At 35.8% G+C, this 26,863-nt stretch overlaps 2 protein-coding genes across 12 annotated transcripts in view; one reads left to right on the top strand and one right to left on the bottom strand.

The window, feature by feature from the left end:
* Positions 1-26,863, bottom strand: part of St7l (suppression of tumorigenicity 7 like) — a 255,364-nt gene that overhangs the window by 56,162 nt on the left and 172,339 nt on the right. The window lies entirely within an intron of this gene.
* The window catches only part of Cttnbp2nl (CTTNBP2 N-terminal like), a 61,026-nt gene that overhangs the window by 11,282 nt on the left and 22,881 nt on the right, over positions 1-26,863 (top strand). The window contains exons 2-4 of one of the 4 annotated variants that reach the window (XM_078027026.1): positions 1,313-1,436; positions 3,683-3,722; positions 5,094-5,201. In XM_078027026.1, coding sequence (XP_077883152.1) covers positions 5,103-5,201 — 99 coding nt within the window. In that variant the 5' untranslated portion in view covers positions 1,313-1,436; positions 3,683-3,722; positions 5,094-5,102. Of the gene's footprint in view, positions 1-664; positions 697-1,312; positions 1,437-3,682; positions 3,723-5,093; positions 5,202-26,863 lie in introns of all 4 variants that reach the window. The other 3 variants (XM_021734765.3, XM_005337623.5, XM_040287390.2) reach the window with 3 other exon arrangements.

A 26,863-nucleotide genomic window follows, 5' to 3' on the forward strand; every position in this document is an offset into this window, starting at 1 on the left:
GCTCATTTAGAAAATAAGTAGGGAATGAGTCTGTATACAATGTGGCATGCCAAAAGTCTGGCAGTCATATTTCTGATAATGAATATGGGGTTAGAAACAGCCTTTTTCTGAAAATTTTGGGCCACAAGTCTGTCCAAAACTGTTGGGTAGAAATTGCTGGATTAGCTTATTCAATGATTTGCCTACATGTAGTTGGTTCTATATTCTTGACCACACAATAAACCCACAGTATTTCTCCTAAATTGAGAGATTCATAATTAGTTCTTTTGTTTGTTTTTGATACTGGGAATTGAACCCAGTGGCTCTTTACCACTGAGCTACATCCCCAGCCCCCCCCCTTTTTTTTTTCTTTGAGATGGGGGTCTCACTAAGTTGCTGAAGCTGGCCTTGAGGTTGTGGTTTTCATGTCTTAGCTTCCTGAGTTGCTGGGATTATAGGCATGTGCCACCACACAGAGCTCATAGTTTAATGACTGATTCTTGGTTAAATGAAACAACCAAAAATTTACTGTTATAGTTTTCCCTCGACACTACCCATGTGACTTTTAGATTTCAGAAGTTCAAAGAGGCTTTCAAACTTGGTGCCTTAAAACAAAACAAAATTACATTTTATTTAACAAATTTAAAGTCTGTCTTTTTTTCATTTTAACTTGTTTTTTTTTTAGTTCTGGGCATTGAACCTAGGACCTTGCACATGGTAAGCACACACTTTACCATTGAGCTATATCCTATTCCTCCACTTTTTTTTTCTTCAGTTTGCTGGGTATAATATAGCTAGGAAAATATAACTAAAATTGCATATAATTCAACATTTAATATTTGGACAAAAATGGGAAAAGTAGAAGGTAGAGATACATAATCAGCCTTATAGACAAAGGAGATGGTCACGGGTTGTTTAGAAGAGATGAGAATTTTCCTCACTGAATTTGACAGATTAAATATTTCAGTTGTAATTATATTTTTCTGAGTTCATTATCCATAAGTTATGGTGATTCAAACAAATAGACTTTTGTCAATTCAGATAGTCTGTGACATTCAGAAGCTTATCCTTACAGTGGCACTGGACATCTTAAAGTAAAAAAGATTTCAAAAGCCCCTACCTTCCCTAATTACAATTACAAAAGGGAAGTCAGATTCCTGATTTTTTTTTCATTTTTCATATTATTCAGTTTCAACTTGAAGAATTCACTGTTTTCTTCTTTGTCAGTGTCAACCTATAGCTGTTCATCCTATAATGACAGTTGACTTTAGTGAGATTTACAGATTGTTTATAGTATAGTCACATGGATAATAAATTTCTTATTGTTTTGCAGCATTGGACACTTTTCCACCATGCTGATGGCATTCTAAATATATTTGTCATTTTTTCCAAATTTTAATTGAGGAAAACCATAAGAGTTTATACTTGAGGACTGAAGTACGACTGCCAATTATCAGGTCAGTATACTCCCATCCCTGTCCACAGGAAGATCACTGCCGTCATAATGTGTAATTCAGTTTTACTTTCTTTATATTTCAGACAAAAAAATGTTATAAAGTTTTTTATGTTGAGATTATTTCACATGTGCAGAATAGCAAATTGCTAAATTTTAAAGTTCATAAAGGTTACTGGAATATATTTATACTTGAATTAGACAACTATGGCCCTGTTTTGTTTTTATTTTTATGTTTTTTTTTTAGTTGTCGGTAGACACAATACCTTCATTTTGTTTATCTGTATGTGGTGCTGAGGATTGAACCCAGGGCCCCACATGTGCTTGTTGAGCACTCTACTGCTGAGCTACAACCCCAGCCCACTATTAACCTTTTTTACTTACTATATAAGATTTGATATTGGGGGCTGGGGCTGGGGCTCAGCGGTAGTGCGCTTGCTTGGCATGTGTGAGGCACTGGGTTCAATTTTCAGCACGACATATAAATAAATGAAATAAAGGTCTATCAACAACTAGAAAAAAATTTTAAAAAGTATTTGATATTGTATTCACTTAAGTTAAATGAGTTGCTATGTATTAGTAAAATGTTCCAGATATTAAAATTTGTGAGTTGGGCATGGTGGTGCATACATATAATCCCAGCTACTTGGGAGGCAAGAGGATCCAAGTTCAAGGCCTGCCTGGGCAGCTCAGCGATACCTTATTTCGAAATATAACAACAAAAAAAATACAAGGGTTGGGAATATGACTAAGAAGTAGACTGACTGCTCCTGGTTCAATTCCCAGTACATCAAAACAACAACAAAAAATTGTATGCGGGAGTGATTTAGGCATAGAGGTAGCAAGTTTGAGTGTCGTTCTCTATGTGTTTAACAAACAGTAGAATTTTTTTTTTGCCTAGGCTGGACTACTTTATAATTACTTAAAGTGATTCTAAAGATTTTTATTGATTTTATTCTTTTATGATGATGTCTACATATCATAACAGGTAAAAGACTTTGATTTAGGTGCAATCCAATTTAGTTATTCGTATTTAATTGTACTCTGTAAGCTTAGAATTGAACCAAGATTATCTAGTTTTTTTTTTTTTCCACCTATTAGAAATTCAGGGCCAGAGCAACTATGTAATTTTATCCCTCAAAGCCATATATAGCTAGCTGAACTATGGCAAAGCCAAGACTAAAATTCTATACTCTTCACTTTCAGTCCATTATGTTTTATCTGTATCACACTACTTCTCTAAGCCACGGTTTTGGATCTCTAAATAAGAATGTTTATAGACTATAAGGATATTGGAGGAAAGGAAGTAATTATATGTGTGAAATCTATCATTTTTAGCTCTATTTCTACCTTCCTACCTTGGTGCTTATATAGCCATTTGATTTATTTTGTGCAGTTGGTATTTATGCAGTACCTTTACCATGTGCCCATTATTCTGCTTAATATAATAGGGGGCAGGCAGGGAGGAAGAACATTAGATGATAGGATATTTTCTCTGCCTTATTATCTCTTTATAAGAAAGGTAAAAACATGAAACCTGGCACTGGTGTTCATCTGAGAAACTAGTGTGACTCAACTAGTAGTTTAAATTCTTCACCATTCCAAAGGGTGCTATCACTGTTCTTCATGGGTGATTCCCAACTACAAAGGGGGCAGCTGAACGTATTTGTGATGTTACTGATTTTGGCTGCCTCCAATTTTGGTAATGCCTTTCTTAGAATTCTTTTGGAAAATAAGGGGCTTGTAGTTATAATAATTAAACTATTATTTAGGTGGTATCAGGAACTCAGTAAGTTATTTTACATTTATTAACTCAGTCTTTGTAGCAACCTTATGAATTAGATGTCATCCTCACCCTTTTCAGCAGATGAGAAAACTGAGACTCAAAAGCTAGTTCTTGGAGCTGGGGCTGTAACTCAGTGGGAGAATGCTTGCCGAGCACGTGTGAGGCACTAAGTTTGATCCTTAGTACCACATAAAAATAAACAAATAAAATTAAGGCATTAAACATTTAAAAAAAAAAAAAAGCTAGTTCTTGAAGTGAAACTGAATATCTTCAAGTAAAAAAGATTTCCCATCTTCCCTAATTATGGTGGCAAAAGAGAAGTTGCCAAGTCCTACAACTAGCAACATGCAGACGTGACTGCAGAGCCTTGTGTTCTTTTCAGCATACCATCTCATATTTAATGTAGCTTTATTATAAGGTTTGTGGGGGTTTTGTTGTTGTTTAAGATTTTTTTTTTTTTTCAGTTTCACAATAACTGTTATAAGACACATCTCCAGTACTAAAGTGAGCATCATTAGTTGCTACAATTCACTAGTTGGAAAGTAAGCAGTTAGAGCCAAGGTTCCATTGAGGATAATTTGCTATGTGGTAAAATATTTGTACAGCATGTTCTGAAACACAATCTAATAACACATTGAAGTCTACATTTTGCCCAATGTTTTCCTTCACTTTCACATAGTAACCCTGATGGAATCAGTAACTCTTGTGTGCCCCCTTCAAATTTAATAAGAGTAAAGAATTACTGGAATGTTTGTGAGTTAGTGATGTTGTGATTAACTTTAAAGAAAACTATGTAAAAGTGGTAATTTGGAAGCAAAAAGTAGGAGAGAAAAATCATATTTGCTCTACCTTGGAGTTATATAATGTTATCTTACCGTATACACTGATCAGAAGACCCATCAGAGATTGTATAGCAGACTAATCTCTGTCCATAAGTGTTTATGAGAAATTAGTGTTGCAAAAAGGACTGAAATCGTGCCATATTATTTGTCATTTAACATTTCAAAAGATGCAAATTCTTGTGAAAGTGTGAACTTAAATAAGTGAAATAAAGTTTGTAGTAGTCTAGCCAATTAAGATGTTTAATATATTTTAAGAAGTCATTTAAAAGTGTATTTGCATCTAGTTACATTTGTGTGTTTTAACTACATGAAATATAAACATTGTAATAGTTGTTCTCTGTGAAAATAAACAATTTAAAAGAAAAGTCATTCCCATACTTTCTTTACTCAGATTTCATTTCAACCAATTACAGACAGATGTCAGAATATTTTATATGTAGTTTTGGAATTTGGTTATAAACCTAATACTTGGGGATCTTTTCTGGGTCTAACCCCAGGACTCACACTTGGTACAGAAGCACTCTACCACTGAGCTACATCCCCAAACCTTTTGTGTGTGTTTATGAGAGAGGGAGAGGGAGGGAGGATACTGGGTATTGTACCCAGTGACCTCTCAACTGAGCTACATCCCCATCCCTTTTTATTTTGAGACAGGGTCTCACCAAGCTGCTCAGGCTGGCCTCAAACTTGAGATCCTCCTGCCTCAGCCTCCCTAGTAGCTGGGATTACAAGCATGAGCAAAAATTGGTTACTAATTCTTTTTGAAACTTAGGTTATAAATATGCCTGGAGAAAAAAAGATAAAAAATGTATCTTTACAATGAAATCAGTGATTTAAAGTGAGTTTAATTTTTTTTCTCAATATGTGATTAAAATCAGAAAGCTCTTATGTTTCTATTTAATTGTGGCCATTTCTTTTCTCAAAACATTTTGTACTGTAATTGTTGCTCTTTTCTCTATCTCCTTTTTTCCCCCTTTAATTGTATCGGATTAACTGTCTTGTGGAGATTGGCTGATTGTTGTCATTGTTTTAGGCTTTCAGGATGAATCTGGAAAAACTCAGCAAGCCTGAACTCTTGACACTCTTCAGTATTCTTGAAGGAGAGCTTGAAGCAAGGGACCTTGTTATAGAAGCATTAAAGGTATGTTAAAAGGAAAAAGAGAGGTCATCATGTTTTGAAAGTCATTTCATTGGTTGGAATTTATATAACTAGGGTATTGCTATCGTCTTCAGTAAAGTTGAATGGGGGACATATTGACACTTTCTGTAGGCTGCACATCTGCAGAAGTCTTCACACCCTCAAAATAATTCCTTTTTTTGTATACCTGGTTTCTAGACCTTGAACTTCATTCTTTTAGTTTAGTGAACCTTAGCTGTTTTTGAACTCTTTGAGAATTTGATGAAATCTGCTTCCTGAAAAGTATATATATCCATATTCCAAATTTCAGGATATAATATTTGGGATATCGAAGACCCCATGCAGACATGTATGGCTTCCCTGGGCCCCAGATTAAGACTTCTTATTTTTTTCTTTTTCCTTGTGATATTGAGGATTGAACCCTGAACCTTGCACATGCTAGGCTAGCTAGCACTCTTCCACTGAGCCATTCCCCTCGCCCAAGAATTCTTATTTTGAAGTATTTGGTATCTGTTAAAATGCAAGGAACTGGGGAAGTCATACATTAGTGAGGATAAGAGGTATGTGGAAACTCTCTGTAAAGTCTGTTTAAAAAATACAAGGGCATGCTGGGGTTGTGGCTCTGTAGTGGAGTGTTTGCCTAGCACATGCTGGGTTTGATCCTCAGCACCGAGTAAAAAACTAAATAAACAAAATAAAGGTATTGTGTCCATCTACAATTAAAAATATATATAAAAAAAAAAGCGAGGGCATAATCTCTTTCAAATGTCATGAGTTCTTTACACTTTTGAAAGTATATTTCCCGTTGAGTCTTGCAAGCATATTTGGACAGCAGAAGACGACCTTCAGGGTATATCTGTATGAGTAGTAGACAGAAGATGTTCCCCCAAAAGGCTAGGAGAACTAGCCAAAGGTGAGACTTGAGCATGCTAAAGAAACATTAGTGCCGAAGTCTGGCTTGGCACAAATCAGGAGCCACTTGTCAAAAAGAAACTAACTTTATTTTTAGAACTACAAACGCCAAACAAAACAGCTCCAGGGAAAAACCCTCAGAGCCCAACTGCCACCACCGGCTTCCACAAGCCTCTCTCCCCCACACCAGCCTTTTCCTCCCACAATCCTCCTCCTCTTGAGGCCGATTGGCTGGGTTGCGTGGGCAGAGCCAAAGAAGTCACCCAATGAGCAGCTCCGTGGAGGAGCCAATCAGCTAGATGTTGCTGGGGCAGCTGTGAGCCAATCATCAGCTGGCAGTCTGAAGGGCAGGGAAACAGCCCAATGAACATCACCGCAGAGGAGCCAATCAGCTAGATGTTGCTGGGGCAGTCTGAAGCTTGCTGGCAGCTGGAAGTTTGCTGGGGCCCCTTTGGCTGTGGCTCTCAACATCTCCCCCTCTCTGTTTAAACAACAAGCATGTGGCTTATGGACCGTGTCTGCCTTAGGTTGTCCAATACATATGGTCCTTACCCGTCTTCGGATGAGCTGACCTCAGGGCGTCAGCCTCCTGTCTTAGGTTGGTACCATTGTAATTGGATCTTACCCGTCATTGACTACCGGTCCAGTACAGCCACACCTGTGGAGAGGTCTCAGCGGGGGGGGGGGTGAGGTTCTTTGCCTCACCTCTGTTGACCCCCAAATTTTAGCTGAATGATCATGACAAGCAGAAGGGAGGAAGATATACCAAGTCAATTGACGGTTCTGTAAGCAGTTCAGTGTAAGTTCTGTAAGCAGTTCAGTGATGGCTATTGCAGAAACTGTAGATTAGTTTTATCTTTGTCTTCACCGGCACAGGGATGAAGATAGGAATTCTGGCAATAATGACTAAAGAAAAAATTAGGTAACATTCCAGAAGACACTAAAAGAAAACAATTTTCTTAACAATTTATATTATCTTCATCGGCACTGGGATGAAGATAGAAATTCTGGCAATAATGGCTAAAGAAAAAATTAGGTAACATTCCAGAAGGCACTAAAAGAAAACAATTTTCTTAAAAGAAAACAATTTTCTTAACAATTTATATTATAGTGAAGAGAATTATTAAATATAATGAAAACTAAAGGTGAGAGTAAACAAACAGATCTGTTAACCTCCTTTTTGTTTACATATTAAAACAATTCTTAACAGTTATTTACCCAATTTAAATTAAACCATTTAAATCACGTGAATAAAAAAAAAATATTTGGATCCATCTTTTCATGAGCGCTCATCATATATGATATATAGAAATATGTACATTGGACATACGTACATTCAAACATATAACACAAAACACAAGTGTGCACACATAATATAATACATACAACACATAACACAATAGTAAAGGCCTTATAACTTTTTACAGGTAAAATCTCTATTGCAATGTTTAAAAACTCTATAGTCAAAAAAAAAAAAAATAGAACTGATCAGCAAAACATTAACCTAGGTCTGTATGAGCTCAAAAAAATAAAATAGAACTTCATGATATGGGAAAGGGCAATAATAAAATAGATATTGAAAAAAGCATCCTGGTTCTGTCGCAGATGTAAGGATAGTCAAATTGGAGTTTTGGATATCAGCTATTATGGATTTGAGCTAAATCATCTTCTTTTTGGTCTGTAGAAATCGCTTTAGTTAATCTCTCTGGAATCCAAATCGGCTGCTGTTCTCTCTGTGGAAACACAAAAACAGACCCCCGACTCCAGACAATCACTGGGTCAGGATTTTAGTTAATCTCTGCGGAATCCAAATCAGCTGCTGTTCTCCCTGTGGAAACACACAAACAGGCCCCCGACTCCAGACAATCACTGGGTCAGAACCTTGGTTAATCTCTCTGAAATCCAAATCGGCTGCTGTTCTGGGTCAGAACCTTGGTTAATCTCTCTGGAATCCAAATCGGCTGCTGTTCTTCCTGTGGAAACACACAAACAGACCCCCGATTCCAGACAATTACTGGGTCAGGACCTTTCCATTGTCCTGTTAGAATATCTTTCCAAAGTACCTTGGGCTTATGTACATTTTTTGGACACATATGCCTTTCTGCAGCACTAAGTCCTGATGAATCCAAATTTAAAAAGTTTAGAGTAAAAAGGGTTATTTTAAGTTTATCTTTGGGGAATATATACCCCTTCCCAATTCCATCTTTTTGCTTTAATAAGTACATTTTAATAGTTTGATGAGCTCTTTCAACTATGCCTTGACCCTGTGGATTGTATGGGATTCCTGTTATATGAGTAATGCCAAATGATGAGCAAAATTGTTTAAAAGAAGTAGACGTATAACCAGGGGCATTATCTGTTTTTAACTGTTTTGGAATGCCCACAGTGGCAAAATTTTGTAAGCAATGAGCTATAACATCTTTAGTTTTTTCGCCGGCATGAAGGGAGCCCATCAAAAATCCAGAAGAAGTATCAACTGTAACATGCAAATATTTTAATTTTCCAAATTCTGGCAAGTGTGTGACGTCCATCTGCCAAATATGGTTAGGCATCAATCCTCTAGGATTGACTCCAAGATTAACTTGTGGTAAAAAGGTCACACAATTTTGACATTGTTTTATTATTTGTCTAGCTTGTTCCTTAGTTATTTTAAAACGCTTTTGTAAAGTATTAGCATTGACATGGAATCTTTCATGAAAATTTATAGCTTCTTCTAGTACAGAGAAAATATGTATGTCACGTGTAGTTTTATCTGCTAAATCATTGCCTAAACTAAGGGCTCCAGGCAATCCTGTATGTGCCCTGATATGTCCTATAAAGAATGGATCTTTTCTGTCCCAGATTAAACTTTGTATAGTGGAAAACAAAGAGAAAACAGTAGAAGAAGGGGAAATTCTACCAGCATCTTCAAGGGATACTATAGCATTAACTATATACTGGCTATCAGAAAATAAATTAAATACAGAATCTTTAAACATCACAAAAGTTTGTAATACTGCATTAAGCTCTACCTTTTGAGCTGATTGTTTGGGTACTAAAAATGTAAAAGTTTGATTAGGTGTAATTATTGCTGCTGTACCATTATTTGACCCATCAGTGAATATATTTGGAGCATTCATGATAGGTGTTTTTCTTGTCATTTTTGGAAAAATTACAGGATGCAATGACCAAAAAGACAATAAAGGATTAGATGGTAAGTGGTTATCAAATGAAACATTAGATTTGCACATTATTATTGCCCAAGTATTTAACTCATTAGCTAATTCATCAATTTGATTCATAGTATATGGAGTAATAATTTTATGGGGAGAAATTCCAAACACTGCCTTTGCTGTTTTTATTCCTTTGAGTATTAATTGTCCTACAGCCTCAGGATATCTAGTAAGAATAGTGTTAGGAGAATAAGATAAATGTATCCATAATAATGGACCTTCTTGCCAAAATACTCCTGTAGGAATATTTTTTGTTGGTAATACAATAAATAATAAAGGCAAACTTATATCAATTCTATCCAAATGCATATTTTCCATATATGTTTCAATGATTTTTAATGCCTTTCTTGCTTCAGGCGTTAACATTCGGGGTGAATTTGGATCTGATGGACCTTTTAGGATATCAAATAAAGGTCCCAATTCTCCTGTTGGAATACCTAGATAAGGCCTTATCCAATTTATGTCTCCTAATAACTTTTGAAAGTCATTAAGTGATTTGAGTTGATCTACTCGTATTTGAATTTTTGGTGGACGGACCATGGTTGAGGATAATAGAACTCCTAAATAATTAATTGGAAAATTTAATTGCACTTTATCTATTGCTATCTCTAGATTATAATTTTTTAATAAGTTTGTAAGTGTGGCATAACATTCTAGCAATGTGTTTTTAGCTTTGTGTGCCAATAACACATCATCCATATAGTGAAATATTTGTAGTTCAGGATTTTGATTTCTAAGTGGCTGGATTACTTTGTTAACATAAATTTGACACATAGTTGGGCTGTTAGCCATCCCTTGAGGGAGTACTTTCCATTCATATCTCTGATCAGGACCTTCATGATTTAGTGCAGGGATAGTAAATGCAAAACGTGGACTATCCTCAGGATGAATTGGAATTGAAAAAAAACAATCTTTAATATCTATAACTAAAACATACCAAGTTTTTGGCAAAGCAGACAATTGAGGAATCCCCGATTGAGCAGGTCCCATAATGACCATTTCATTGTTAATGGCTCTTAAATCTTGCAGTAATCTCCATTTACCAGATTTCTTTTTGATGACAAAAATGGGAGTATTATGGGGAGATACAGAAGGTTGTATATGTCCTTCCGCTAATTGTTGTTTGACCAGATCATGGGCTACTTGTGTCTTTTCTTTAGTCAAGGGCCACTGAGGAACCCATACTGGTCTTTCTGATTTCCATGTAATTTTTATTGTCTCAGTGGCCCTTTGTGAAAATCCAACCCATGTCTGTCTGTTCCTTGATCTATTTGTATTGGTGCTGCTATACATTGTTCTTGTCTTTCTAATCTTTTTCCTTTCCTAAAACCTTGTCTAGCCATAATAGTGGGTGCATTTTGATTGATATTATTTGTTAATGTCAAACCTAATTGATCTAAGACATCTCGTCCCCATAAATTTACGGGAAGATGATCCAATACATATGGCTGTATAGTTCCTTCACATCCTTCAGGATCCTTCCAATCTAATAGCATTGCACTTCTATCGGGATTAGTCGCCACTCCTAGGCCTCGAAGCGATTGAGTGGCTTGTTGTAATGGCCAATGTTTTGGCCATTCTTGACGAGAGATGATGCTAAGATCTGCACCTGTATCCAGTAGCCCATTAAATTCATGTCCTTGAATATTTAGTTTTAGCATGGGGCGAGAATCTAAATTTAAAGAAAGCATAGCCCAATCTACACCTGTGGAGCCTAATCCCTTGGAACCTCTTTCTACAACATGACTGGAAAATTTATCATGTAGGCTTGGTATTATTAGTAACTGTGCTATTCTATCTCCTGGTGAAATTACTGATATACCCTTTGGAGAACTGGCTATAATTTTTATTTCACCTTCATAATTGGAATCAATTACCCCAGGACTTATCAAAAGTCCTTTTAGAGTAGAAGAGCTGCGTCCCAATAATAAGCCTACTGTTCCTTTGGGAAGAGGTCCTTTTACCCCTGTGGGAATGATTTGAACTCCCATCTCTGGAGTTAGTACTGATTTGGTGGAGGCGCAGATGTCCAACCCTGCGCTCCCTCTGGTTTGTCTGATGAGGGATCTGATGTGCTGGGCACTACCCTGATGGGGTTGCTGGGGTTGCTGGGTTCCTCCAGTGCTCCGTATATTTGTGGTTTGGGGCCCCGGAGCATTGGGGCCCCCTGTCCATTTTTTGGCAACGGAGCCCGATGCCTTTGTCCACGATATTGTGGATAAACACCTTGTCCTTGTTCGTTTTTTGATAATGGAGTAACCTCTATGGTGGTTTGAGGACGGTATTCATTAGCCCAATATAATGGAGTACCCTCTATGGTGGTTTGAGAACGGCATTCATTAGCCCAATGTCTCCCTCTACGGCATCGTGGGCAAATACCCGGTATTCTACTTGTTTGATACCTAGTTTTGTTAAACCCTCCTCCTATGGGGCAATTCCTTTTAAAATGTCCTGTTTGTTGACAATTGTAGCATGTTCTTGGCCTGGCATCTAAAGCCTGTTTTACTGCAGCTGCCACAATTTGCCCTTGTTCATTAATGTCTCTGGCATCTAAAACCTGTTTTACTGCAGCTGCCACAATTTGCCCTTGTTCATTAATGTCTCTGGCATCTAAAGCCTGTTTTACTGCAGCTGCCACAATTTGCCCTTGTTCATTAATGTCTCTGGCATCTAAAGCTTGTTTTACTGCAGCTGCCACAATTTGCCCTTGTTCATTAATGTCTCTACATAATTTAATATATGTGTTTAAATCTTCATGTTTCCATGGTCTAATGATATCTCTACACCAACGATTCGCTTGGTCATAAGCCAGTTGTTTTATAAATGGCATTGCTTGTTCTGTATTCCCAAAAACTCTGGTAGCTGTTTGAATAAGCCTATCTACAAATTCAGCGTAAGGTTCATTAGCTCCTTGTATTATCTTAGATAATTGACCTTGTAAACCTCCAGGTTCTTGTAAAGACTTCCATGCCCTAACTGCATCTACAGCAATTTGTAAATATACACCAGGATCATATGCAAGTTGTTGCTGCCGATCCTCATAAGGTCCCTTTCCTAACAACATATCTAGATTTCTCTGAGGATAACCAGCTGCTGCATTTCGACTAGCCGTCTCCTTGCAAAATTCCTCATTGGCAACCTTCCATAACAGGTATTGTCCTCCATTTAGCACAGCTTTACACAAACTAGCCCAATCTGCTGGCGTCATGCTTAAGTTGGTAATGGATTCAACCAAGCTTACAGTGAAGGGTGCTTGAGGACCATAGGTTGTTACAGCCTCTTTTAGCTCCTTCACTGATTTGAAATTTAAACCCTGGTAAGTTCGCTGCCCTCCTACCTCAAATACAGGGCATACTTGAGATCCTGTCTCAGGATCCAAACTATCAACTGCGGGGGTTGGGAGTCTCTTAGCATATGGAGGTGGTGCTGTTGATTGGACACTTATGCCCTCTGGTGATAGAGTGCTGTTAGTAGCAGTCTCCTGTAGAGGTGGCGCTGTTGGTTGAACACTTACGCCCTCTGGTGATAGAATGCTGTTAGTAGCAGTCTCCTGTAGAGGCGGTGCTGTTGGTTGGACACTTACGCTCTCTAACAAAAGGGTCTTATTAGCAGTCACCTGTTTTAACTTTTCCCCTGATAGATTTTTCTGCTCTAAACTTCCTTCCTCTGTCTCACTATCTCGAAAGACCTTCTCTTTTACTTGAATCTTTTCCTCTTTCTGACTAGCTCGAGCTTTTACTTGAATCTTTTCCTCTGTCTGACTAACTTGAGAGACTTCCTCTTCTACTTGAATCAATATGTCTTCTTCTTCCTCTACCTCTGTCTGAACTGAAGGCTTTGGACTAAGCAAACTAGATACCAACGTCCACAATGACAATGTGCCAACTGGCAGAGTCCCTGGGTTGTTCTTTTCTATTCTTTTTAAATCTTCACCATGATGGTTCCATTGTGATATATCTAACAACTCCTCCTTAAAAAGCCATGGGCTATATTCTTGTATTATATCAACGTATGCCCTGACTGCTCTTGATTTTACTGGGAAGCTTCCTTCCTTTAACAATTTACTTAACAGTCTTTCGGTTTGTTTTTTACTAATTGCTGATCCCGTATTTCTACTATAATACAACCCAGCAAGATAACAGCAAATAAAACCGAGACAGAATCCAATAAAAATGGAACCACACAAAATCATTATATCAGCCTTTCTATCCTCCTGACGTGTGCATCCGTCCTTTCTCCCTATCTGTTCCTCAGACGCAAATAGTTTTTCCTCAGATGTGAGTGGTTTTTCTTCCCTCTTACTCATCTCCAGGGACAGGAAAGTTAAAACAAAAACGAAGCAAAACAAAAGAGGAGACTTAGAATGGCTCCCCATCCTCTCGCCCTGCCCTCAGGGGCGAGCAGTTTACTTACCCTCAGTTGCTCCCCGTGCGAGCCACCAAATGCCGAAGTCTGGCTTGGCACAAATCAGGAGCCACTTGTCAAAAAGAAACTAACTTTATTTTTAGAACTACAAACGCCAAACAAAACAGCTCCAGGGAAAAACCCTCAGAGCCCAACTGCCACCACCGGCTTCCACAAGCCTCTCTCCCCCACACCAGCCTTTTCCTCCCACAATCCTCCTCCTCTTGAGGCCGATTGGCTGGGTTGCGTGGGCAGAGCCAAAGAAGTCACCCAATGAGCAGCTCCGTGGAGGAGCCAATCAGCTAGATGTTGCTGGGGCAGCTGTGAGCCAATCATCAGCTGGCAGTCTGAAGGGCAGGGAAACAGCCCAATGAACATCACCGCAGAGGAGCCAATCAGCTAGATGTTGCTGGGGCAGTCTGAAGCTTGCTGGCAGCTGGAAGTTTGCTGGGGCCCCTTTGGCTGTGGCTCTCAACACATTAGTCCTTGCAAAATGCAACTTATTAATCAAGGGAATTTTTATATAAAAGGTTATATTGATATACATCTTAAAATTGATTTAATGTTTATGAAGTGCTCTACTGTACTTCTCAAAATTTTCCTAGCTCTTTATTGAATAGAAGGAACATATCAATATTTCATGAATGTTCATAAGTTTTTTATTGTTTTTTTAGCAACAAAGATCATTCTTCCATTGCCATGGTTGAAGGATAAGAGAGTCAGTGATTTTCTAAGAGCTAACAATCACAGTTCAATTGAGTTCAAACAAAACTCATCTCTTCAGGTTTTTTTCTCTTTTTTCCCCTTTCCACACTGATTTATGTGTGTTCCTTTGGTCATAATTGGGTAGTCTTTTCTTGGATCACGCTGAGGTTGTAATTGTGATAAATAATAAAATCTAAACCTGTTATTTCTGTAAATTGGAGTGACATTAGTTTATATATATATTTTTTAATTTTTATGTGGTGCTGAGGATCAAACCCAGTGCCTTACGCATGCTAAGTGAGCACTATACCTCTGAGCCACAACCCCAGCCCTAGTTTATATTTTTTTAATTTTTTTAAGTTGTCAGTGTATCTTTATTTATTTGTATGCAGTGCTGAGAATCAAACCCAGTGCCTCACACATGCTAGGTGAGCACTCTGCCACTGAGCTACAACCCCAACCCCTAATTTATATCTTTTAAGGCTGACTGAAAAGGACTGATATTTCTAATTAGGTATACCTCAAGTCACTAAAACTATTAATTTTTGCTTTCCCTTGTAGATTTGTAATATGTGATAAGTGATCTTAAGTTGTTTCATTTCTCCAGAGTACGTAAGGCATGTCCTTCTGATATTGTAGGGGAGAAGGAGTAGAGTATGTCTCATGGTTTCCCTGGGGATCACATGTTTATGGCTTTAATACATGCCTAGTCACATATATTAAAGTTCAGTGCCTGAGTTTTTGTCTGTCATGCCATTAAGCATAGCTTTGTGACTTTGATCAAGTTATTCAGTATGTCTGGAGCAAAATTTCCTTGTCTGTAATAAGAATAAATGGCTAGGGCTAGGGTTGGAGTTCAGTGGTAGAACATGCCTAACATATGTGAGACTCTGGGATCAGTCTCATGGACCACCAAAGCAAATGAATAAGTAGCATAAATGATTAATAATTAGTATTGGTATATAACACTTTACAGTTTGCATGATATTACAAATACTCAACAGTGTACTATTTATTCTTTCTTATCCATTTATTTATATCCTCTCAGTGTATGTCATGTACCCCATGTCATTGGAGCAGTCAGTGACTGCCAGACATCTATGTCTCTAGTGTGTCCTGAACAGTTCCTACTTTCTTAATGACTTCCCTGCCAACATGTGTAAATATATAAACATTCACTCCAGTTGGTGACTCATTTCTGCCATATTCACATCCTTCCTTTTTTTTTTCATTCTTGGTGATTTCTTTCTTTCCTGAAAACTATATGTCATGTCTCAAAACCCAATCTTAGTATTACCAGTAGTCCTAACCTGCTTAAACCAGACACCTTCCCATCTCTTGTCCCATGTTTATCTGATCAAGGAAGAGAAAAGAAAAAAGGATTAAGGAAAGTTTGAGTTCTTTCCTAATCCTTGCCTCTATTATTGATATTCTCACTTCTTTCTCCTGATCTTTCCTGCCTTAATCCCCTTATAATGGGCAGGGGAGAGGGTTGAGAGAGGGACCCATAATGGGAAAATTAGAGGATGACCTTATTTTCACTTTTATAGTTTGACTAATATAATTATTCTCTCAGCTTTAGAAACTGTACAAACCTATAGTGCTTTATATGTCCATTTTACTAACGTATATCCTTAGCACTGAGCACAGTACTTGGCATATAGGTGCTCAGTAAATATCTTGTTGTTGTTATATAGGTGCTGGGTATTTAACCTAGGACTTTGCATATGATAATAAGCACATGTCTGCCACTAAGTTACATCCCCAGCCTCAAATATTTGTTAAACAAATAAAATTATTGTGCCATCATGATCTGTTGCTTTTAAAGACTTCCATGATAATTCAAAGTGAATGTTGTGAATTCCTAAATTTTAAACTGTTCTTATGTGCTCTGCAAAATACTGCCTTCTGGTTTTAATGTTAACAGATGCTTAGGTGCTTGTTGTACATGTTTTCCTAAAATACATTTTTTTCTTCATGAATCCAATTTTAGTTACTATAGGCAGCTTCTGACAAGTTGGAGAGGCAGCTACAGAAGCAAGAACTATAATTAAGGGAACATTTTGATATAAGATACCATTTAGAATCATTCACAAATGTTGTCTTTAGTATGCATATGGTCTATAGGTGATAAAGTTATACTGAGGCTTAACCTCTATGCAGTTTAGGTAAAATGAATAGCAGCACCAGAAGTGACACATCTTTAAACAATCTATTGTTAGATAAAATTGTCAGCAGCTGGTGTTAAAGCTGCCTTCATCCTTTAGAAAATAACTTCCATACCAGATTCTTAAAGTTAGAATGAAATCTAACTTTATTTGTGGAGTAGTTTTGTTTTGTTTTAATTTGCTTGGTTTGGTGCTGTAATGTTTTAAGATTTTAACTGCCTAACAGCTTTTGCTTATCAGTAAATGCTTACTGGACTTTTTTGTACTAATATGTCATCTTACTAAATTTCTTCTTTTTAATATTAGTTCTTAATTCATGTTTAGTATATTGAAAAGGCTTTGGTCTTTATCCCAAATAGTTAAGAGAGGTTTTTCCTTTCTGTTTTGCTTTCAGTATGGTGGGATGGGGGGCGGGGGGCAGTCCTGTTTATTTTTTTTTCTTTTCTTTATCTTTCTGGACATAAAATTTATTCTGCCTTGTATCTCTGAACAAAATCATATAAGCTAACCATTGCTTCTCAATAAATAGTAAGGTTTCTTTAGGGATACATTATAAAGTTTTCGTAATTTTTAAGTGGATCCTACCTATAAAGTTAGGATTGTAAAAGAGCATTATTCTTATTTCCAATATTTCTGCAAAGAACCAGATTGCAGCTACGCCCTTCTAGAGTCCCCAAGTTATGTTCTTTTTTCTCCCCAAAAGCCTTCTTAACTCTTCGGTTACAGCCAGGGCATATTTGGCTTAGAACCAAGGCAGCTAATAGAAAATAATGTAATATTCAGCCTCTCCTATATTTGAAGTTCAGTTATTACAGAGACCATTTATACTGTATTCAGTCCCAATTGAACTTTGTATGAAAGTGACTTTCTGTTTTAGAAGGCATCAATCATGTCAGAGAAAAATACAGAAGTCTTCCATTAGCCACTTTATTTTCATAAGTGAGAACACTAGAGGAATCCCCTGTACAATGAAAGTAAATTACATTGCTCATGAACTGTCTCAGAGAAAGCCTCAGTTCATTAATTGCAAGCAAATCTAGAAAACAGATTCCTAGAGTGGTTCGACTGCTACAGAGGATGACCAGGGAACTTTAAAAGCCACTTTTAAAATCTGGAAAATAAACTGGGCATGGCGGTGTACATCTGTAATCCCAGTGACGCAGGACGCTGAGGCAGGAAGATTGTAAGTTCAAAATGAGTCTCAGCAATTTAATGAGGCCCTAAGCAATTTAGTGAGACCCTGTCTCAAAATAAAAAGGGCTGAGGATGTGGCTTAGTGGTTCAGGTCCCCTGGGTTCAATCCCCGGTACAAAAAATTTAAAAAAAAAAACCTGGAAAATAGATTTGACTGCTATTAAAAGTTAGATCAAATACTTTTATTTTTTAAATCATCCACATTGGGTATATTATATATTACATCTGCACATCTTAGATCTGATACAAAGCTGTATCAAATAAAATATACCCTGTGTTTATAGGTACTATTTTATTTTAAAGCATTCTTTAAACTTCTTATACATATGATAAATGGTAAGGTATTACAACTTTCATGTAGAATTAACTTAAGGAGTCTTGAATTCCTTTCTAGTGATGCCTCTATCATAAAACAAGTATAACTCTTTTAAAGCTTACAACAAAACTCTGTGGGTTTTGGCCAAAGGCCATTATAAAATTCCCCAAGCAAGAAGATTTACAGGCAAAATGTAGCATGACGAAGTTAGAATATGTCTGGAGTATGGGACTGTGTAATATGTCACTATAAGTTTACCTGTTAGGAGTTTTCTTGTTTTGTTTTGTTTTTTAAGAAAACAAGGATTAAAAATTAAAAGTCTAAATGTACATATACATCTATGTTGAGACAATATGTAATTGACTTTTGCTGAAAATATTCTTGAAATAATAATAAGGACATTATGACACTACATATAGAATATATAGAACAAAGTAAAAATTATCATGGAAGGTGATGTGGCTCAAAAATATTGCAGAAACAAACTGGGCATGTCTGTAATCCCAGTGACTCAAGAGGCAGAATAAGTAGGATCTCAAGTTCTAAGCCAACCCGGAGAACTTAACGAGAAGAGTCTCAAAATAAAAAGTAAAATGGGCTGCTCAGTGACGGAGTATCAGTAGGTTCAATCTCCAGTACCTCGAAATAGAAAAAAAAAAAAAAGAAGAAGGAGAAAAATACATAGCCTTGTACCTATTATGTAAGTAGGTTATTATAAAGGCTGGTCTGAAATGAGGAAGATAAAATAGAATTTAACAGTCATCATACATTGCATATACTAAATAAGCCTGTCAAAGAGTATTTGCATTTGTTTTAGTCAGCTTTTTCGGTGCTGGGACTAAAAGGCCCAACCAGAACAATTTTAAAGGAGGAAAAGAGTGTTTGAGGGCTTACAGTTTCAGAGATCTAAGTCCATAGAAGGCCAGCTCCATTTATTTCTTGGGGCTCAAGGTGAGGCTGAACATTGTGGTCGAAGAGTATGGTGGAAGGAAGCAGCTCACATGGTGATCAGAAAGCAGAGAGAGAATCCACTCTCCAAATACAAAAAATACATACCCCAAAGCAATGCCCCCAATGAACCACTGCTTCCAGCCACACACCCCCTGCCTCCTGAGTCATGACTCAGTTAATCTCATGGGGGATTAATTTACTGATTATAACCCAGTCATTTCTCCTTCATATCTTCTTCTCACACATAAGCTTTTGGGGGACACCTCACATCCAAAGCATAAGAGAATTTTTTTAAAAAATCACATATTAGCTTGCTTAATGAGAAATCTGAATGATTTTCTTAAATATACTCAAGCCTGCAGCATTCTTTTGCACCCATAAGCCTCGATCTAACAATTATTTGATTGAAAATGATTCCATTTTAATAGATGGCTTTTAGGAAGTGCTTTTAGGATTAGGATAGGTAGTATAAATCTTTTATAAAGATCATATAAACATAAGCTTTAACTAAGAAGTCCCAGTTTCTACCTAGTTTAAAACTGAGATTAGAAAAACAAACAGAACTTTAATAAGTAAATATAGAATGATGAAGTCTTTAGATTCCCATTCATAATCTTTATTATGAAACAATTAACTAATCAGTGGCCAAATATTTGTGGTCATATTTTAATGTGTTTTTATTTTTAGATTGGTTGGTAATTTTTTATTACTACTCTGAGTCCCCATATGAAACCTACTCTACAAAACTATCAACCAGAATATTTAATGAAATGTAGCTGTTAAAGCATACACTTTCAAGTCAGACAGACCTAAGATTGTGTTCTGCTACTTAATTATTGTGTGATTGTAGACAAGTTATTTTATCCCCTGAGCTTTTTATATAAAATGGTATGGTTACTCTGATGATTAAATGAGAGCAAATACTAAATAAGTGCTCACTACTTGTTTACTCTTAATTATTATTGGAACATAAGTTTTCAAAGTCCATCCCTTTAGAAACAAAGGTATATTTGGTAAAGTAAGCAATACTAATAAAATATCATGCTTTATAAGAAAGAGTTTTTACTTTTCAATTAAATGTTTGTTGTTATTGGTAGTGTTTGTACTTAAGCTTGTTTTTCTTTGTGGAATTAATGATTTCAAATTGTTCTAAGCCCATTCCAGCAACCAAAAGCATATGTTTTGAGACAGGCAGCAACCATTAAGGGTGTACTATGGGGCATGGAACAAATTTTATATTATAGTCCCCTTTATTTTTTATAATGAAAACAGGAAATACAGGGGTAATTTAGAAGCCTTTTTAGCAGAACTGATTTTTTTTTCCAAATGATTTTTGGGTTTATTTTTCTATTGTTTGATTTAGCACCTTATTATATTTGTTTTTTAAACAACTTTATTGAGGTATAATTGATATACAATAAACTGCATATGTTTGATATATATAAATCAGTGTTTTGATGTATGTATTCCCTGAAAACATCGCCACAAGCAAGGTAACACGTATCTATCACCCCACAATTGTTCCTTGTGCTCCTTTGTAATCCCTCTTGCCTAACCTTTCTCATTCCGTCCCACCCCTGCTCCCAAATCACTGCTCACTGCCACTAGATAATGGTTTACATTTTCTAAAATTTTTTGTTGGGAGGATGGTAGCAGGGATTAAACAATAATTAATAGTATAGTAATGTATACTTTGTGGGGGTACTGGGTATTGAGCATAGGGCACTTCAACACTGAGCTGTGCCCCATACCCTTGTTATTTTTTATTTTGAAACTGGGTCTCATTAAGTTGCCAAAGCTGGCCTCAAACTTGTGATGATCTTCCTGCCTCAGCCTTCTGAGTAGCTGGGATTACAGGCATGTACCACCAAACTAAAGTTGAAAATTACTAAAGAGAATAGATTTTAAAGATTCTCTCCACAAAAAATAAGTATATGATGTTACACATATATGTTAGCTTGATTTAGCCATTTCACAAACATTATGTTGAAAAAATATTTTTTTCACTTAAAACAACTATATAGATAGATAGAGGGATTATAGGTATGTGCCACCATGCCCAGCTATAACTATCTTTTGAAGAGCAGTTTTTCTTTTTTAAATTTTTTGACATGGTGGGGTGAGGTGGGTCTCACTGTATTGCTCAGATTGGTCTCAAACTTGTGCACATCAGTCAATGATTCTCCCACCTCAGCTTCTCCAGTAGTGTAGGACTCCAGGTATATGCCACCACTCCCAGCTAAAAGTTATTCATTTTTTATTTGTGGACTTTTGTTTTTAGGGTTATAACCAAGAAATATGCCTAAACCAGGATCAGAAAAGTTTCCTATTTTTTTATCCCTTACAGTTTTAAGTTTTACATGGAGGTCTGTGATGTAACTTTTGTTAATTTCTTTATATGATTAAAAAATATGAAACAAATTTTTTTATATTTTTGTGTATGTGTATGGGTATCCAGTTGTTCTCGTACCATTTGTTGAAAAGACTATCCTCAAACTGTAGAATGGCCTTTGCAGTTTTGTTACAGTTATTTGTATATCTGTGGGTTTCTCTCTGAACTCTGTTTTATTTATCTGTCTACCTTGATGCCATTACCATACTGTGTTGATTACTGTGGCCTTTTAGTAAAGCTTAAAATTAGGTAGTATTAGTCCTCGAATTTGAGGTTTTTTTTGAAAGTTGTTTTACTTATTTATGATCCTTTGCATTTCTCTATGAATTTTAGAATCAGCTTGTCGATTTCTCCAAAATGCTGTTGGCATTTTGATTGGGATTGCACTGATTCTATAGATCTATTTGGGGAGAAATAGCATCCTATCCATACTGTGTTCCCCATTCCATAAATTTGGAATATATCACCATTTATTTAAGTTTTCCTTTATTTTCTCAGAAGTATTTGGTAGTTTTCAACTAATAGGTGTCTCATATCTTTATCTTTTCTGAGATGAATCCATAAGTATTTCTTATTTTTATGATATTATGAATGGTTTAAATTTTTAAATTTCTGATTAAATATTGCTGTTATGCAAGTAGAATTGATTTTTTTGTGTATTGGTCTTGTATCCTAAAACCTTTTAAAATTCACCTTTTAGTTCTAATAGTTTCTAAATAATTCCATTGGATTTTCTGCAAACATATCTGCAAACAAGGGCAGTTTTATTTATTTCTTTCTAATCCAGATGCCTTTTGTTTATTTTTATGGTCTTATTGGCTAGAACCTACAGTACATTGTAAAATAGAAGTAATGGGAGGTATCTTTGTCTTGTTAATGGTATCAGAGGGGAAATGTTCAGTCTTTTTTCTGAAGTAAAATGTTAACTACAGGTTTTCTACAAATACTCTTTAACAGGTTGAGGAAATTCCCTTCTATTTCTAGTATGCTTAGATTTTTAAATCAGGAATGGATATTGGATTTTTGTTATGCTTTTTCTGTATCTGTTGAGCAGTAATGATTTTTATGTCATTCCTTTGTGTCTGAAATATTATCTAAAAGACAGCCTTATCATCTTTTCTTATTGACCCTCTCTGAGATCAGGTAGAGCTTTTCTAGCTTTTTTTCTGATTTTTAGAAACTAGAATTCTGCAGTTTTTAAAATTTTGCTGAGTAGAGTTCAGTAGCTAAATTATTTTCCTAATTGCAATATTTCCAGTATCCCCAAACAGCCACAATAACAGTTATGTTGTTTTATATAAAAAGTAAACTCTTAGTTAATGGCTACATGAATTAGGTGATAAATTTACATGGTGGAATATTATGTAACTACTTTAAAATATGATGTATATGAAGAATTTTTAATGACATAATGTCTCTAGTCACAAAATAAATATTGTTGAACCTCAATTATAAGAATTATATGTGTACATACATATATATTCCTAAAAATATATTTTAGCTATGTATTATTTACTTTGTAGGGAAAGATATTAGAGTTAATCAAATTATAGTTCAATTTTTTTTCCTTTTTATTGTTTCTAACACTGTTAATATTCCTTTCCAACCTTCCTGAAGTAGCTCAATTGTCTTTTTCAGAAAAACCAACCTAAATTCCAAAACTATACAATAAAAAGATCACAGAGCTCAGAGGAAGAAAAATGTTTTAATAAATATACCATTTTATCCCAGAATCAAAAGAGTGTCTTTCGGACAGAAATACTTTTTACTGAGCTGGGATGTAGCTCAATGGCAAAGTGTTTGCCTTGCATTTATTTGCAAAGCCCTCGGTTTGATTCCCCAGTTTCAAAAAAAAAGAAATACATTTTATTTTTTGTCACAATCCAGATAAAACTAAAATTTACTAAAATTTATAAACTTTATATTTTACTATACTGTAATACTTATATGGTACTACATTATGGAATAATATTTTCCTTTTTATTGTACTTTATTTTTCTTTAAATGCTATTTTGACGCCACTAACTATGGTATCATGATTCACTAATGGGTTATGACCCACAGTTTGAAAAACACTGGTCTAAAATGCAAACTTTAATTTTCTGAATTGCTGTGTGTAGTATCTAGATTTCACTTTGTTTCATTTTGCCAAATCCTGAAATTAGAAACAAGATTTATTTAAATGTGTTCCTTATAAAATTCCAAAAGAATTTTCCTTAGCTATGAAGTCAGAAGCTCTTCTAAAAGTTTATTCCTTGGGTTGGGGGTGTGGCTCAAGCGGTAGCGCGCTCGCCTGGCATGCCGTGCAGCTTGGTTCGATCCTCAGCACCACATACAAACAAAGATGTTATGTCCGCCGAAAACCAAAAAATAAATATTAAAATTCTCTCTCTCTCTCTCAAAATAAATAAATATTTTTTTAAAAAATAAAAGTTTATTCCTTAAGAGGAGCTAGAATTTTGTATAGCTCTCTACAGTGTACACTTTGATTCCCTGTGTGATATCTTCTTGTTGAATTCTCTTGAGAAGTAGATGTCTTAATACCCATATTACATGAAAGTACTAGAGCTTATATATTTCAATTCCGAATAATACTTTTTAAGATTAATTGTATTCAGCTAAATTAACCATAGGATCTGACTATAAAAGATAAAATGTATGCTCCTTTACAAACCTTAAAGGGGAAGAGAAACTGGCACTAGTACATAAATTCAATAAGGAAAATTTGGCAATATTTATCAGATTAAACAGGCATCTATCTAGAAGTAATTTCACTTCTAGAAATTTATGCCACATATGTTCTTAGGCCTGTACAATAAAGTATGTGAATAAGGCACTATTAATTGCAGCATTATTCATAGAAACAAAGTGCTAGAAACAACATCAGTATCTCTTGGTAGAGTTCTGGTCAATGAAATTATGGTATGATTGTACAATAGAAAACTCTTTTGACAGAGATTTCTATCTAGAGAAAGCCAGGCACAGTAGCTCCTTCCTGTAATCTCAGCAACTGTAAGAATGAGGCAGGAAGATCTTAAGTTTGAGGCCAGCCTCAGTAATGTAGTAAGACCCTGTCTCAAAATGAAAAAAGGACTGGGGATGTTGTTAGGTGATAGAGCACTCCAAGCTTCCACAATGCAAAAAAAAAAAGAAGAAGAAGAAAGAAAAAAGAAATAAGTAAATGAAAATAAGATCTTTATGTGTAATATGGAACACTCTTCAAGGTGGAAAAAAAAAGTAAGTTTTAAAATGGTGTGCATAGAAAACAAAAAAGTATCGAATTGCAGCTGGTAAAGGCAGAAATATGTCTCATAAAGCCTCTCCTTCCTTTCCCTTGGCTTGGTTCCCTGAGAATAGAAGGAACTCCCAAAATGATTTTCCCTGGAAAGGGCATGAAGTTGGTGAGAGAGAAGTACCAGGTCAGTGGTGGGTACTCTAGCAGAAAAGAGCCAAAATAAGCAGGAAAAACTGTTCATATATACAGGTCATTTATAAATTGCGTATCATGAAAAGAAGCCTGTTTTTTTTGTTCCTTTGGTTTTTTTTTTGTTGTTGTTGTTGTTGTTGTTTTGTGTCTGTTTTTAATACAGTACTGGGGATTGAGACCAGGGGCATGCTATCACTTAGCTACATCCCCAGCCCTTTTTATTTTTGAGTCTCACTACTAAGTTGCCCAGGCTGGCCTGGAACTTGCAATCAGTCCTTCTTCCTCAGCCTCCCAAATTGCTGGGATTACAAGCATGTGCCACCACGCCTAACTAGCACACTGCATTCTTGAGTGATTAAGCATCTTTGCTCCATTCATAAAAACATTGAAACTCATCTGTATCAGCTAGCTCTTAAAAATAATTGTCTGGTATCAGCTACTATAAAAAGTTACTATACAACTTTTTCTCATGTGTCTTCATTAATATTATAAGTTGTAGCATTTAGGGGGGTTCAATAGTGAAGGTGCCAGAAGAATAAGCAAATTTCTCATTTAGCTGACATCTTCCTGTGGGGTCTGTTTTTGTATATTTGTTTTCATTGTTTTTATGCCTTGGAGGAAAGATAAGGGGAATTCAGCTTGTAAAGTGGTACTTATTTAGAGAACACACAGTTCTCCAGCAGTTAGGGAAGAGCTTCAGAAAAGATTATAGCAGTGAGAAATTTCATTGCATTTATTCAGCCTGAAAGTAAAACAAATAAAAAAGGGAAACAGCTTATTCCTGTTATTTTGACTTCCTCTTATTGTGTCTTCCTTACATGTGTTTGCCTTGTGATTTGGGATTAATCAGAGGTTATTTCTAGTTGCGCCTAAAAGAGACAACAAGCAAAGGAAGATAAAGAGGTTGCTTCTAAACCAAAACCCATGATGTATCATTTAGTGTGTCAGTTCAGTAGGAATCATTTGGAAGAAACCATCTTGTATGCTTGCTAAAATGTTTATAGAAATAAGGCATCTACAGAATGAAATGGCAGTTTTATTATATGGAAAATCACTTTCTTAGAAAGACTTAGAAATATGTCCCTTCCACAAAATATTCTCTCATTAACACTGAAAGATGTTCATTGCATCATTGTTTAATACATTATTGGAAAACTGTAAACAACCTAAAGTACGACTACATAAACTGGTACATGCTTACTATGTAATATGTAATTTTAAAGAGGAAAAAAATGCTGTGTAACTGATTTATATTTCCAAGACAATAAGTAAACCCAGCTGCAGAAAACTTTTTGCAGAATATCATTGTCTATGTAATTAGCTTTTATACAAACACATCTAAATGTATGCCTGTTGTTTAAATGCTCTGGAAGGAAACACCTATCATACTAAAACTGAGGGAGAAATGATAGATTGGGTTGTGGTCAGAAAGGACTTCAGCTTTATCTACAATAGTTAAAAGTCTTATATAGGATAAGCAGTGGAATGGCAAGGAGTTGGGGAAAACATTTAATTTTAAACTAGGTAATTTAAAGTAACTTCTCAAGTACATCTGTATTAATTTTACAATATAATTAAGGGAGTGAGACAGTATAGCATGCCAAGGGAAGCAAGAGCTTTTTACCTCTATATCCCAGTTTTTCCCCCAAAGATTTGCTCCTTGATTTCCAAATTCTGCTTTTGTATAGCTTAATAACTAAAGTGATTCTTCCAAAGCAGATTCTTTCATGGGTCATGGACTCAAAACTAAATAAAACTGACAATATGTGCACAAGCAATTACATGTTTAGATTTTCATGAGATTTAGTTACTATAGGAGGAGGACCTCTGACCCTTTAACACGTTTTTCCCACCTACAATTTCTTCTGTGTATCTCATAATATTCCATCACTTAACAACAAAAAACATATTTTCTTCCTCAGAAATCAAACATCAGCCATTGAGTTCTAAGATGCATTACATCAAAAAGTTTCTATATCTAACC

This window comes from Ictidomys tridecemlineatus, chromosome 11 (assembly GCF_052094955.1).
Source record: "Ictidomys tridecemlineatus isolate mIctTri1 chromosome 11, mIctTri1.hap1, whole genome shotgun sequence".
Taxonomy (NCBI): domain Eukaryota; kingdom Metazoa; phylum Chordata; class Mammalia; order Rodentia; family Sciuridae; genus Ictidomys; species Ictidomys tridecemlineatus.